The 13,289-nt window shown below is 35.5% G+C and overlaps 1 protein-coding gene across 15 annotated transcripts in view; it reads left to right on the forward strand.

Annotated features, from left to right (window-relative positions):
- Positions 1–13,289, forward strand: part of CEP128 (centrosomal protein 128) — a 319,695-nt gene that overhangs the window by 285,016 nt on the left and 21,390 nt on the right. For all 15 annotated transcript variants that reach the window (XM_036429922.2, XM_045575777.1, XM_045575837.1 and 12 more), the window contains one exon: positions 12,632–12,709. In XM_036429922.2, coding sequence (XP_036285815.1) covers positions 12,632–12,709 — 78 coding nt within the window. The remainder of the gene's footprint in view (positions 1–12,631; positions 12,710–13,289) is intronic.

A 13,289-nucleotide genomic window follows, 5' to 3' on the forward strand; every position in this document is an offset into this window, starting at 1 on the left:
TTGCTAATAAGAAGGCAAGGTTGAGAATCACTGCCTCTGGCCATCTTCTGTCTGCCCTTTAAGAATGTCCACCCTGTAGAGCCTGGTATTCCTCTGTCTTCATGTCTATTGAATTTGGTGCTGTTTATTTTCACTGAATTAATTTCTTGTCTTTTTGATTGATACCACTATGTATTCTATCCTCAGTATTTTTTTTTTCTAATCTACCAAAACAACAGTAGTAAGGTTCTCTCTCAAACATTTTCCTTAAATTCCAAGAATCTAGGGTGCTTAATTTTAGCATCTTATTAAAACTTAAGATTTTGTATACCTCACTTTGAAGGCAAATTTGCCCAGTCATGAATTCGCCACTTCACTAATTCTCTTATTTTAACAAAGTTACCAATTTGTAAAAACTTTCTTTGGAAACTATATGAGCAGTGACAAAAAACAATTAAGTTGTTTTTTAAATAAGTTATTTATTGGATAAATATGCAATTTTGTCAATTTGCTTTTGGCATGTTGACTGAGATTATGTAAACTACCCAACTCCCTCATCTCTCCTTTCTAATTTTTGCTCTTATTACTTTTTGTTAATTCCCTCACACATACACCTTTTATTCATTTCTCTATTCAACATGCAACAACCAACTACTCAATGCAAAGGACAAAGTGTGAGGCATAGTTCCTTTTTCAAGCCTGTTTAAGGCAAGCACTTCGTGAACTCTCATACTTCATATTACACTCACAAAAATAGTTTAGGAAGGCTCAGGGAAAGGAGAAATTCATCACTACAAAGATGATGAGAGTTCTGAAAGGGAGATAAGAGTCAAAGAAAGACCTTTTCAGGGTGGTTTATCCTTCTGTATACCACTGCATCAATTGTACCCAGCCTTGATTTTTATTTCTTTTGGTAAGAATTTATTTTTTTACTTTTATTTCTTTTATTTTTTTTTAATTTCTCAAAGAACAAAGAGAAATTTTCCTTTTTTAAAATAGGAAAAAACTCATCTGCCTTGCAAAATCCACATTGGTCTGTTGAGCCCTATTATAAACCTAAGATGCATAATGGATCTTGATGTTGAAACATTTATCTATTTTATAATTCTAGAAATTATTTTATTTTATCTATAAACTGTTTTGAATTTTTCTAGAAAAGACTAAAATACTATGAAAATAAAGGAACAATAGAACCACAAAGAAGGATGTTACAATAAGTGAACTATGGTATAATATTTCAGCTTACTTATTGTGCTGTCCAGTATATATCAGGAACCAAGAATCTGTTTGCAAGCTACCAAGTTAGCTGAGCACACTTGCATGAGTGCTGGAGAAGACACCAAAGACTTTATTATTTGTAGTACAACAGGCCCCATGAGCTACATGTTTGCATTGGTTCCTTTTGCTCCCCAAGTCCTGTAGGCGCATTGTGGAAGTGGGTCCAGGTGGTGGTGCACACTCAGTGAATTTGTGTTATATGTGATGAGCTCTGGGTCTATGCAACCCCCGATTTTACAAAGGCAGCTATAGAAAACCCTGTTGAACTCTTGCCCTAGATGGAGACACTGTTTCTAATTTCCAAGTCTTTTTGCTGTACAGACATTCTTGAACAGATATTCTGGGACAAAAACTATCACAAGACATCTAGCAATGCAATGGAGAAGTACCTTCCAACAAAATATAATATTCTTTTTCAAGAAGAAGTCTTTAAATCTTTTCCATTATTATTATTACTTTTATTGAACTCATATTGAAATTTAGAATTTCTCATTTTCCCACATAATGACAAAGAAAACTGACAGAGAAAGACCTTTCACAGTTATTAGATGAATCAAAAGATGAATATAAAGAGACAGACAGTGGTACCCTAGATACTAATGATGATGGTGAAAGTGATTATATAAGTAAAAAGTCAACTTATGAGTCTTCAAATGATAATATCCTAGATGAATTTTTGCAAACTCAAGAAACAATGATGAACAATATATTTCTAAAGACAAAAAGGAAATTGGAAACTCTCATCCTGTTAGCTATTCAACAAGAAGGACTTCATCATGCAGTATTTTGCAACAAGAGCCTGAATCAGCCCATTTTGCTAAAAGAATGCACTCGTTCACCTTTTGTTATGTTTGTGCACCAAGATTAACTTCATATGGTTTCTAAGTGGGCAAATATTAAAATCAAATTTATAAAAATGTGATTGGAAAGAAAAAATGTTATAGCAATGAAAATTTTCATTGGGTCACTCATGCTTAGAAATCTGAAAATGAAAAATAAATTATTCAGTAAAGAAGATGGCCTTATCAATTTAAAAATATTAGGAGCTGTCACAGTTTCAGAAATACTGTGTTTTGAAGATGCAAGTGCAAGAAGAACGAACCAGAAGTAAAGTGATAATAAACTGGAACTCATTAGAAACACGTTTGAAATCTGGAATCAGAATTTGGAAAATGGTGTTTTCCAGGATTGAGAATGATGGTTTTTCAGTGGTACATAGCAGTCATACTTTCAAACCAGGAGAATGTGTAATATGCTTCAATTCTCATTAAAATGTCAAGTAAAGTTATTTTTACTCTATTTTCTCCAAATTATTTATCATCAGCTAAATTATTTGTTTAAAAACTTGGAATGGAATAATACTATAGTAAATGGCGACTACTTATTTTCCCGATATACTAAAAATTAAGCAAAAGTACATTGTTGTGGTCCAGGATCTGGGAGCAAACTGCCCTTCTGTAGTTCCACCTTTCTGTTTTAAGTTGTTAATTTGCTTTTGTTACAAATGAATCTCCTGTGGTTCAGTGTGCAAGTTACAATGAACATCAAGTGATACTATGGTACATTTGATAGACCCAGTTTTCACTATCATAGTCATCTTGTTTGCATTTCCAGGAAGTTCTTTAAAGCACTGGATTTCCTCTAAATTTGAGAGGGAGAGAGTGTATATGCTTTAAGTAGGACTCTAAATGATTTTGAGATATATACCTATGTCTGTATCTTCTTAGAAATAATATAGAGCAAAGCTCTTCCCTTTGGTCTCCAATTGAAGTTTGGTGGCAGAGGGGAGGAAGGAGATGGCAGGGAAAACAATATAAAATACTTCAAATTTAATCTTTCTCATTGATTCTTCTCATGGGTGTTTTTTCCTAGAATATCCTATGAAAATGTGGGGAGCAGGAGTCCTCACATAATTTAATCTTAATTATTGTAATGTCATTATTTCATTTACAGTGTATCGCAGAATTTACACACTTAGATTTACTTAGTAGCATATGGGATTATTCTTAAATCAAATGCAAATTATCCAATCTTTCACAGTAGCAAATTTTTAAAATAGCATTTCATGTATAGAACTACTAGATGACTGTGAAGCAAATAAATATTTATTTATTTATTATGTGTTAACAACATAGATACAAATTATGCAAGTCATAATCCCCATATTTAAAATTTTCCAATTAAATAGGGTGAGAAAACAGTTAATGAAAAATTGGAATATAATATACACATCTCTTGCTGTTGCCCTAATAATTTATTTCCATTCAGGAACCAAAAGAATATGTTTGATTTCAATCTGTTCAGCTTGAGCAGAATATAGTGACATAATGATATTATAGTTTGATTTGTACGTAGCAGGTGCTTACTAAGTGCTTGTTGGATAAAGGAAAGAATGAATACCTATCCAGTTTCTGTATAATAAGTGCCATGTAGTCCTGACTAATTTCCAGAGTAGTGCATATTTTCTAGTTCTCATAACATATTTTAAATGTCCAAAGTCATATGCTGTTGGCTACTTATTTTTTAAAGTGTGTCTAGTAAAGACTACAGGACTGTTTGTTTTAGTTGAGTATGTTAAAATGAAGGCTGGGAGCAGGGGAGCCTCAGAGCAAAATTTCAAATTGTTTTGGCAAGACCAACTCCTTTTTATACTAATCACCAGGGCACAAAGCACCATTGTTATCCAACTGAATGAATGCATGGCTTTCATTTAGAAAGAAAGAAGACGGAAACTTTCTAGCAATCAAAGTTTCAGGAAAACAGTCAGTTGTGGCAAAAGTCAGATGAATTTGCTCACCAAATAATACTGAAAGCCGGATTTTGCCCATTGCTTTCCTGCTCCATCTTTCACAGCCAATGGCTAAGCAGTCAGAAACTCACTCTCTCTCTCTCTCTCTCTCTCTCTCTCTCTCTCTCTCTCTCTCTCTCACCACACACACACACACACACACCAGTATATATACATTTGCTCTTATTTAAATATATATAAGTATATATTTAAATTATCTAATATCTATCTATCTATCTATCTATCTATCTATCTATCTATCTATCTATCCATCCATCCATTTGCACATGACCCCTCTTGCCTTTCTGTTCAGCCATCAAGACATCCCTTAGCAGAACATCTCCACCTCTTAAAGTTCACCTTTAGTGATCTGTCTACCAAAATGCATTGCTGTAACTTCAAATTATTGGTTCTTGGGATTCCTTAAGAGATAGTAGAGTTGAATTTTTGATGGCTTTAAACTATGCAGGACAGTCACTACTTTGGCAGCAGTCAGCCAGGAAAATTCTTTGTGCAAGATCCAAAAGAGTGTTTCTAAGTGTTCAAAAAAGGATTAATTATGAAAGCAAACTTTAAAAGTATAGGCGGAGTTGATCTCAGTTATTTTTGAATTAAGTCTCAAAGCCACAATGATAAAAATAAAATCCCTCACCTGACTTCTATTTAGATCTGATCTGTCTGTCACCAGAAACTCATCCATGTGGGGGGATTAACTGTTCACATGTGCTTTCAGCATCCAAGTGCTGTGTGTGTAGCAATGGAGAATGATCACTTTGTTCTGTCACTCTCCTGGAGAACACAGGGCAACTCTGAAAAAGAAAACGACCCTTTATTTTGAGAACAGGGAAGATTAATTATGGTCACCTCACCAAGATGCTTTTAAGTAAATTAGCCTGGTCACCACCTCACCAGAACAATTATTCCTTTTCAGAGTTCCATATCAGGGCCCCTTGTTTCCATGTTAAATAGGGAAGATGCAAATGGAATTGCTTACTTGAATGTATCTTGACACCTTGGGGCTAGGGATTTGCAGTATCTGACAAATGATTAGCATTTCCAGTGTCTGCCCTCTGTCCTATCTCCTTCATGGCCTAGCCAGCTAAGCCCCTGTCATCTCATCCACAGGAAACAGGTTGCTCTTCACATCACACTCTGCTACTTTATTAAATTATGTCCACAAAAAGTGTTTGTTTGCATCTTTGTCTCTTTAACTGTCTAGAGTAGACCATTTGATGCAACTTTACTGCCCCTCATTTTTCTTACAGTTTTTTTCTTATTTCTTTAATTTTGAGTCTATTTAGAAGCATTCTCTGTTCTCAAAAGCAGTCAGTTTTTAAATTCTATCTTTAAAAAATAATCTGCGTTATACAGTAAACCCTTGATTTTGCAGACCTCGATTTAACAAACTTTTGATTTAATAGACAAAATTCCCGGTCTATATGTCATATTGAAAATTAATATCCTGTTAATTTTAAAATGATTTTAATGAAGATTTTCTTATAATTAAGTTAACAGGTTATTTGTTTTATTATTAACTTACTGTTATTTTTAACAAATGTTAGCGAATAGGCCATATGTTGGAAAAAAATGCTGTCATAATTTCTCTGACATAAATATTACATTACTACTATTATAGTCTATGTATTTAAATTCAAGGGTCACCGCTGGTAAATAATGTTTCTCAAATGATTAGCACGTGATCACAACGCGTCGCTCCCAGTAATTGGTCCTGTTGTTGCCTGGCGTGACTTTCTGCAGCAATTTTAACTTGTGTCAGCAATGTTCCCACGTGCACTAAGCCACACCCCACCCTGTGCATTTGTTTTACTCGTGGTGGCTGGTAAATGCACACATTTACTAGACCTTCAGTATAAATGAAAAATTTATACTATACTACATATAAAAAATTTCTATGAAATTAAACTTTTCATACATAATTTTATTACACAAATGTATCTACATAAGTGTGAACAAACCAATTTGTCAATTTTTAAACATGTATTCAGAAAAACCACTTTACTAAATACCAGATACCCCATCACCCAAATTAATTTATTATATCCAGGTTTTACTATATTTTTCTTCTCATATTTCTAACATATGTGTCTTTAGTGACCTTTATGTTAAGAAGGTTCCATTCATAAAATTAAAATCTATGTATAATATGAAGTACTCGGCACTGGAAATATTGGGGAAAAATATAGTCCTACTTCTAAGGAATTCACTGTCTACTGAAAGGGACAAATAAACACACAGTTGGGAATTGTTTACACATGTGATGGGAGATATGCATGTACATAGCAAGCATTGAGGATGGGCTCCTAACCCAGACATGGGTGAGAAGTTTACAAAACAATTACTAGTGTTCTCATTGTAGTTATAGCTAGTGTTCATTGTTTATTGGTGCCCTGCCCTGCTCTAAATATTTACATGTATTAGTATATGTGATCCTTGCAATAATTCTGCACTATGGGTATTATTATAATTTTTACTTACAGATGAGGAAACTGAGTCCCACTGCAGAGGTGTCCAGGAATTTCTTTAGGGACAAATAGCCATTAAGTGACTCAGCTCATACCTACTGGCTCAGGAGCCCATGCATTTAACTGTCCTGTTAGAGGAGGTGGTTACCAAGCCAGGTCTTGCACAGGGAACATCAGTGAGCTGAACTAGGCAGTGTATAGAGAACATTCTAGATATATGGATCTTCATGTGCAAGGTGACAATGGCACAAAAACTTTGAGGAGAGCAGCAAAAGTATGGAATAACATTTATGGTAATAGAACTGAAGCTAATTAGCAAGCATTATTTAGGGAAAAACTATAGAATCTTAATTATTTTTAAGACAGTTATAAAGCCTGGGGAGGGGGAGAAAAAGCACATTCTCTGTCTGCTTTTGGAAGTGTGTGTTCTCAAAATACAAAATGACAAATATTATTTGGAATTGGTAATTTGAGGGGCAAATACCCAAGAAAACAAGAATGTCTTCCTTCCTAGTTTCCTTATGCAATCATTTGTTTTGCTTTCTGCCACTGAAGGGTGAAGGTTTCCCACCCAGCTGATGTTCTTGGGTAAATATTAATCTCTAGAACACCATATATGGTTTCCTCGTTATTTTATTTCCTCTCTATAAAATAGTTTTGTTTTGTTTTTGCCCTCTTTCCAAAATTTTAAGCTTAAAAACCAGATCCAATCTGATTTGGAAAGAAGGTAAAGCTACAGTGGACTAAAGCTAGACTAAAAGGAATCTTAGAAATATTTAGATCCCACTTTTCCATTTTCCTGATTTGAAAAATGGGTTAAATGATATCCCCAGGTTCATTCTGGTTATGGGAAAGCTGAACGATATAACGTGGTAACTCCTGATTTCTAACCACTGATCTTTTCCACTATATCTTGCTGCCTGTCCTCAAAAAGAAGACTATTACAAATAAAAATATTATTTGATTAATTTAAATAATCTAATGTTATGCATGTCCTTGAGATGTAAGAGGATTTGGGGTAAACCAAGAGGTTTTGGTAAAGCATCATTGGACTTCTGGAAATTCAGTACATTCTTCAATAAATTTCTCCTGGAGCTTCACCCAAATGGCACTCTGAAGTGGGTCTCAGTTTCTGTTGCTCAGCAGCTCCCCAGCCTGTCTGAAACTAAATACAAAATCTTCCATGTGGCCTGAAAGGCTCTTTAGGATCTTGCCCATGCATCTTTGTCCTCAGCTCACATCTAGAACAGTGCATGTATAGAGTGGGCATTAGTAAATGTTTGCAGATTGCACAAAGGAATGAAACTCTTTTCTTCATTGAATAAGACACATGCATTTATCAAGAAGCAATACCTCTTTATGAGGAACTGTCTGAAGTGCTGGGGATACTCTGGTGAGCAAGACAGACATGCCCCACTCCCATGATACCACCTAGTGTCAATGCAAACAGTAGTCAAATAGTCACACAAAGAAGTGTTCATTAGCACTCTGTTCAAGGTCACACAGGAAAAGCTCATGATGCAATGGGCAAGCGCATTTGACTTTTGCCTTCACTGACGTGATGAAAGATAGTAAAGTTAACCAGTCACTTAAGATTTGACACATTTCAGTAGAGGTAATATTTACATTTAAAAAGAAATATTCAAGTGGGGTTAATGATATGCATGGTGAAGTTTTTAGGGAAAACTGAACTAATGTGTCAAAAAATAGGTTGTGTTAATATATTGTTGTGGAGATAGATAGATGGATTACTGCATGATAAAGCAAATATAATAAAATGTTAATAGTAATATCTAGGTGGTAGATATACAGGTCATCTCTAAATTTCTTTCAGATTTCCTGTATGCTTGAAAATGCTCATATTGTGGGGGCGGGTAGTTTTCACCAGATAAGGTGACTGGGAGAGGGAAGAGTCTCCACTGAGGGCACAGAATCTACAAAAGTAATTTATGTGCCATTACACTTGTTACTTCTATGTTTTGGATGATATCTGTAAAACAGAGAATATGTTTCTAAATATTGGATATAGTATTAATTAAGTTTGTCCTGTTTCTGCTTTATACTGTTAACTCATCTTTATTAGCTATAATTTTAGATTGTCACTGACCTGCTATCTGTATTTGAGTTGCTAGAGTTGATGGTACCTCACAGACTCAGTGCACTTATAATACCTGTTATTTCGGAAATTATTTGCCAGTTTTCAGAGCACTTTCACATTCACATGCTTAGTTGATATAACAGCGTGTTACTTTTAATTTGTGTAATTAAGAGATTGTGCATATCCAGGAGCAGGTATGCTCATTTTCAGTTCAGCATACTTTCCACTCATCGCTGTTCCTTGGCCAGCTTGAACACATGTCTGGGACCAGTAAATCCAGAAGCTTAGTTTCTTTAACCTGAAACCTTAGTAGGCATTGCTAAACCCACACTCTTCCAGGAAATCCTGCTTATACTGTTTGCCTATTATTAACAGACTAAAGGCTTGGTGTATGAAATTCATGCATGGGCAGGGGGTGTCCCTCAGCCCAACCTGAACCTTCTCCTATCTGGGACATCCCCCTCACAATCCAGGACCACTGGCTTCTAATTGCTCACCTGCCTGCTTGCCTGATCACCCCTAACTGCCTCTGTCTGCTGGCTTGATCATTCCCAACTGCCCTCCCTTGCTGGCCTGATCACCCCCTAACTGCCTTCCTCTGCTGGCCTGATCACCCCCTAACTCCTCTCCCCTGTCTGCCTGATTGTTCCCTAACTGCTTGCTCCCCAATGCCAGTCTGATCTTGCCCCTAACTGCTTGCTACCCTGCTGGCCTGGTCACCTCTAATTGCTTGCTCCCCTGCAAGCCTGATTGCCCCTAACTGCCTCTGCCTCTGTCCCCACCACCATGGCTTTGTCCAGAAGGAAGTCGGACATCCAGAAGATGTCTAGTCAACCCAGGCTAATTAGCATATTACCCTTTTATTAGTATAGATAATCACGTTTTGAGGGCAAACGTTCTTAAATTTCTTTGTCAGTATATTTTATTTTCAGTTTTAAGACATTTATGTGATGGCTTTAATAGAAATTAGATTGTGGATCTCAAGACGCTCCTCTGGGTATACCAGTTATAAAGGTCTAATTCATTGTTCAGCATGAAGAGAACACTAAGCTAGTCCTCATTTTTCTTGGTATATTATTTTTCTCTTATGTTAGGTGGTGGCAAGAAATATGTTTAAATAGGGAATCTCAAGTATTTCATGGAGAAGAGATATGATTCTTTATTCCCTCTGTGCTCCTTTCTCCTTCAACTTATTCCTTTAAAAAAAAAATCCCCAAATTAAGCTAACAATAAGGTCATGGGTTGGCTATAATATAACTTGGTTATATCTAAGAAATAAGAAAGCAATAATCTGGAATGGCAGATTCTGTAGATTTCATGTAGTTAATAACTTAAAAAATTATTTTGGCTCTGTCAGTGGATAGAGCATCAGCCTCCATACCAAACGGTTCCAGGTTCAATTCTGGTCAAGGGCACATACCTTGGTTGCAGGATCCTTCCCAGCTCGGACCCTGGTCAGAGCATGTCTACTCGATGTGTTTCTCTCACATCGATGTTTCTCTCTGTCTTCCCTCTCTCTCTCAGTCTCTCTAAAAGATCAATAGAAAAATACCCTCAAGTGAGGATTATATAAATAGATTATTTTAATGAGAGAAAATACCCCAAAAGCCTTCTTTACCAAAATTTTCAATGAAGATATACTATCCTCAGATTTTACAAATTTTTGCTTTTTAAAGAAGGTCTAGAATTATGTTGCAAGCCAACAAAATATAATTTGTTGACAAAACTTCTTCTGTACTTTAGCTCACATATAGGCACTGATGTCATATTGCCACATTAGGTGGTATTTTAATTTAATAAGCCTTATGCACCTCTTACCCCAAGATGCACATAAACACTTCTAAGTGGGCGTCTGATCTTTAGCCCTCTCTTATAGAGTTCCATTTAGAAATAGAAGGTTTTCCCTTGTAGTCCAAGAAATCCACACACCTTTGAGCATTGGGCTTCTTTGAAGAATATACATCAACAAAATGGCTTTGCCATCCTGTTCTCTGCTACCGTTGAGCTTGGTCCCAGTGAGTGTCTTACGCAGCTTGGATGAGAAGAAGGCCCTATGAAGCCAGTGCAGCTGTGCTGGACACAGTCACCACAGCAAAAAGTCAGACAGTCTCTCCTTTTTATGATCTCACCCTTCCTCTCCTTGAAACTTGTTTACTCAGGTCCTCTTACCATCTTTCAGCCATTTGTCAAGAAAATTTTGCAGTGGATCTCTTTCCAAATGAAATAGAATTGCATTTTTGAACCCAAATAAACCGCTCCATAGCCTTGTTTATTTAATATCTGTGTAGTGCCAAAAAATGCACACGCTTACTTTAAAATAAAAATACAGACAACATCTTCTTTCTTTGTTCATCTAAACCTCAAAACACTTTATTCCAACAGCACTATAAGAAAATGGCAGTTGTTATACATTCATAAGAAAAAGAAGTGTATTTACTAAAATGTTCCTATGATTAAATATGTTTCTTGAGCTTTGTCTACAAGAAACAAGAATCTAAGGATAGCAGTAAAAACCCATTCTTATTCCTAATTGCTCCTATTTGTGTTATTATGCTATATTTTTTAATTTCCCAGTAATCTGAAACAAAGGGAGGACTACAGAAAAATGTGGTATGGACCAGTCTAAACTACTCAACTCCACAGAGTTTGGTGCAAGAGCCACAGGGCCTAATAGACAGGATTTCTGAACTTAACTGTTGTTTCTATCACCTGGTAATGTCCTTGTACTAGAGAAAAGAAATGCAATAGCAAACTTTAGCTGTTGGATTTTTAATAAAGAGGCCAACGGTCAATAGTTTGTAAAGAACATAGCAATTCTGCTTTTGTCTTTATTCAGCCAAAATGTATTGAAGCCACTCTGTGGATATGTAGTGTGTTGTACTAGTGCTAAATGTTATAAAAAAGGAAAATAGCGTGTTAGTATCATCATTTAAAAAAATATATATTTTATTGATATTTTACACAGAGGAGGAAGGGAGAGAGATAGAGAGCCAGAAACATCGATGAGAGAGAAACATCAACCTGCCGCCTCTTGCACACCCCTACCGGGGATGTGCCCGCAACCAATGAACATGCCCTTGACTGAAATCGAACCTGGGACCTTTCAGTCTGCAGACTGTCGCTCTACCACTGAGCCAAACCGGTTTCGGCAGTATCATCATTTTTGTATGGATGCAGTAACTTGGTTGACTGAAATTTTTAAGCAAAAGTATAAGTATAGCATGTTTTATTTTACAGTAAGGAAAAAAAAAAATCCGCAGGTGAGGATTAACAAAATAAAAATAGAGAAATGCATATGATACAGTATCTAGTCTCAGGATTATTCTATGATTTAAGCTCCTATTTTACATTGGCTTCAAAATAACTTTTAGATAATTTCCTGTAGGTGTTTATATTGGTAGGTATAAATTAGTGACTTACTATTCAAAAGACTGTGTAAGTAATTGATTAATTATAGTATCTTTTGTTCCTGTCACAAATATTAATTTTAGATATTTCTCCCATGTCTTGAAACCCATCCCCTTTTTCTTTTAACTAAAATAATCATTGAAAACTCTTTTCTTTTTTATATTGGCAACATGTGAGGATCTCTAATGTGCTTCATAGATAAATAACTGCAAATACATCTATTTCTTGGTATTACCTTATGGTTTATTTCTGATATTCACAGAAGTGGGTTTGCAAATTAATAATAATATGAAATGCTCCATAGAAAGTCCCATAGAATATCAGTTGAAAGCAATTGTCCAGGAAGAGTTTTCATTTCTGAGTCAGTCTTGCAAATGAATTTTATATATAGATACTTTGTAAAAGGAAGTCAGTCACTCTTCTGATTTAAAAGATATTTTTATCTCAGAAATACTATTCTTTCTGTTCTTATTTTATTTTCTAAGCCTACAGCTTGAACTACTTACACCAGTGGTACAACTGAATTTTAGTTGTTGGGTTCTGAGAGTATTAATAAAAATTTTATAATGTTTGGTTTCCATATGTTTTCTTTTCCAGAGTACCCGCGTGGCTTTAGACCATCTGGAGTCTGTGCCTGAGAAACTGAGCCTACTAGAAGGTTTCAAGGACTTCAGAGTAAGAAAGAGTTGGCTTGTCTCTTTCAGTATTTTTATTTGAGTGAAAACAGTTGACATCTTTCTGATGTGCAAAGAAAGTTGTAAGGAGAGGGAAAGACCAAAAAACATTGGGACGTTTCACACTCCATCTTATCAGAGATTATTGACATTTATCATGTCCGGATTGAAAATAATGGGGCATATATTAGCACAATACTCGACTCCTAGAAGCTCATTTGGCCCTCGGAAGCTTTAACTATGATTTAGAAAAAATTGCGAATTAAAAAAGATTACACATTACATTGACAATAGATAACTTTTGTGAGAAACATTTTTAATTTACAAATTATCTTCTTGGAGTTTCAATTTTTCAGAATACTGTTCGTTTGAGAGAGATGATGGTGTACAGGTTATCCCGGTACTATGGCATTTGAATTGAAATCTGCATAGAGCTTTAGATTTTATATCCCATGCCATTTATTGATAGAACTCTAATCACAAAGCTTTTCATTAAAAAACCCCAGTTAATTACATGTATGGATTTGCCTACTATCGTTTTTTAAAGTTCCTCGCAGAGCCCTGGCCAGTTCAGTTGGTTG

The sequence above is a fragment of the Pipistrellus kuhlii genome, unplaced genomic scaffold (assembly GCF_014108245.1).
Source record: "Pipistrellus kuhlii isolate mPipKuh1 unplaced genomic scaffold, mPipKuh1.p scaffold_m20_p_1, whole genome shotgun sequence".
Lineage (NCBI taxonomy): Eukaryota > Metazoa > Chordata > Mammalia > Chiroptera > Vespertilionidae > Pipistrellus > Pipistrellus kuhlii.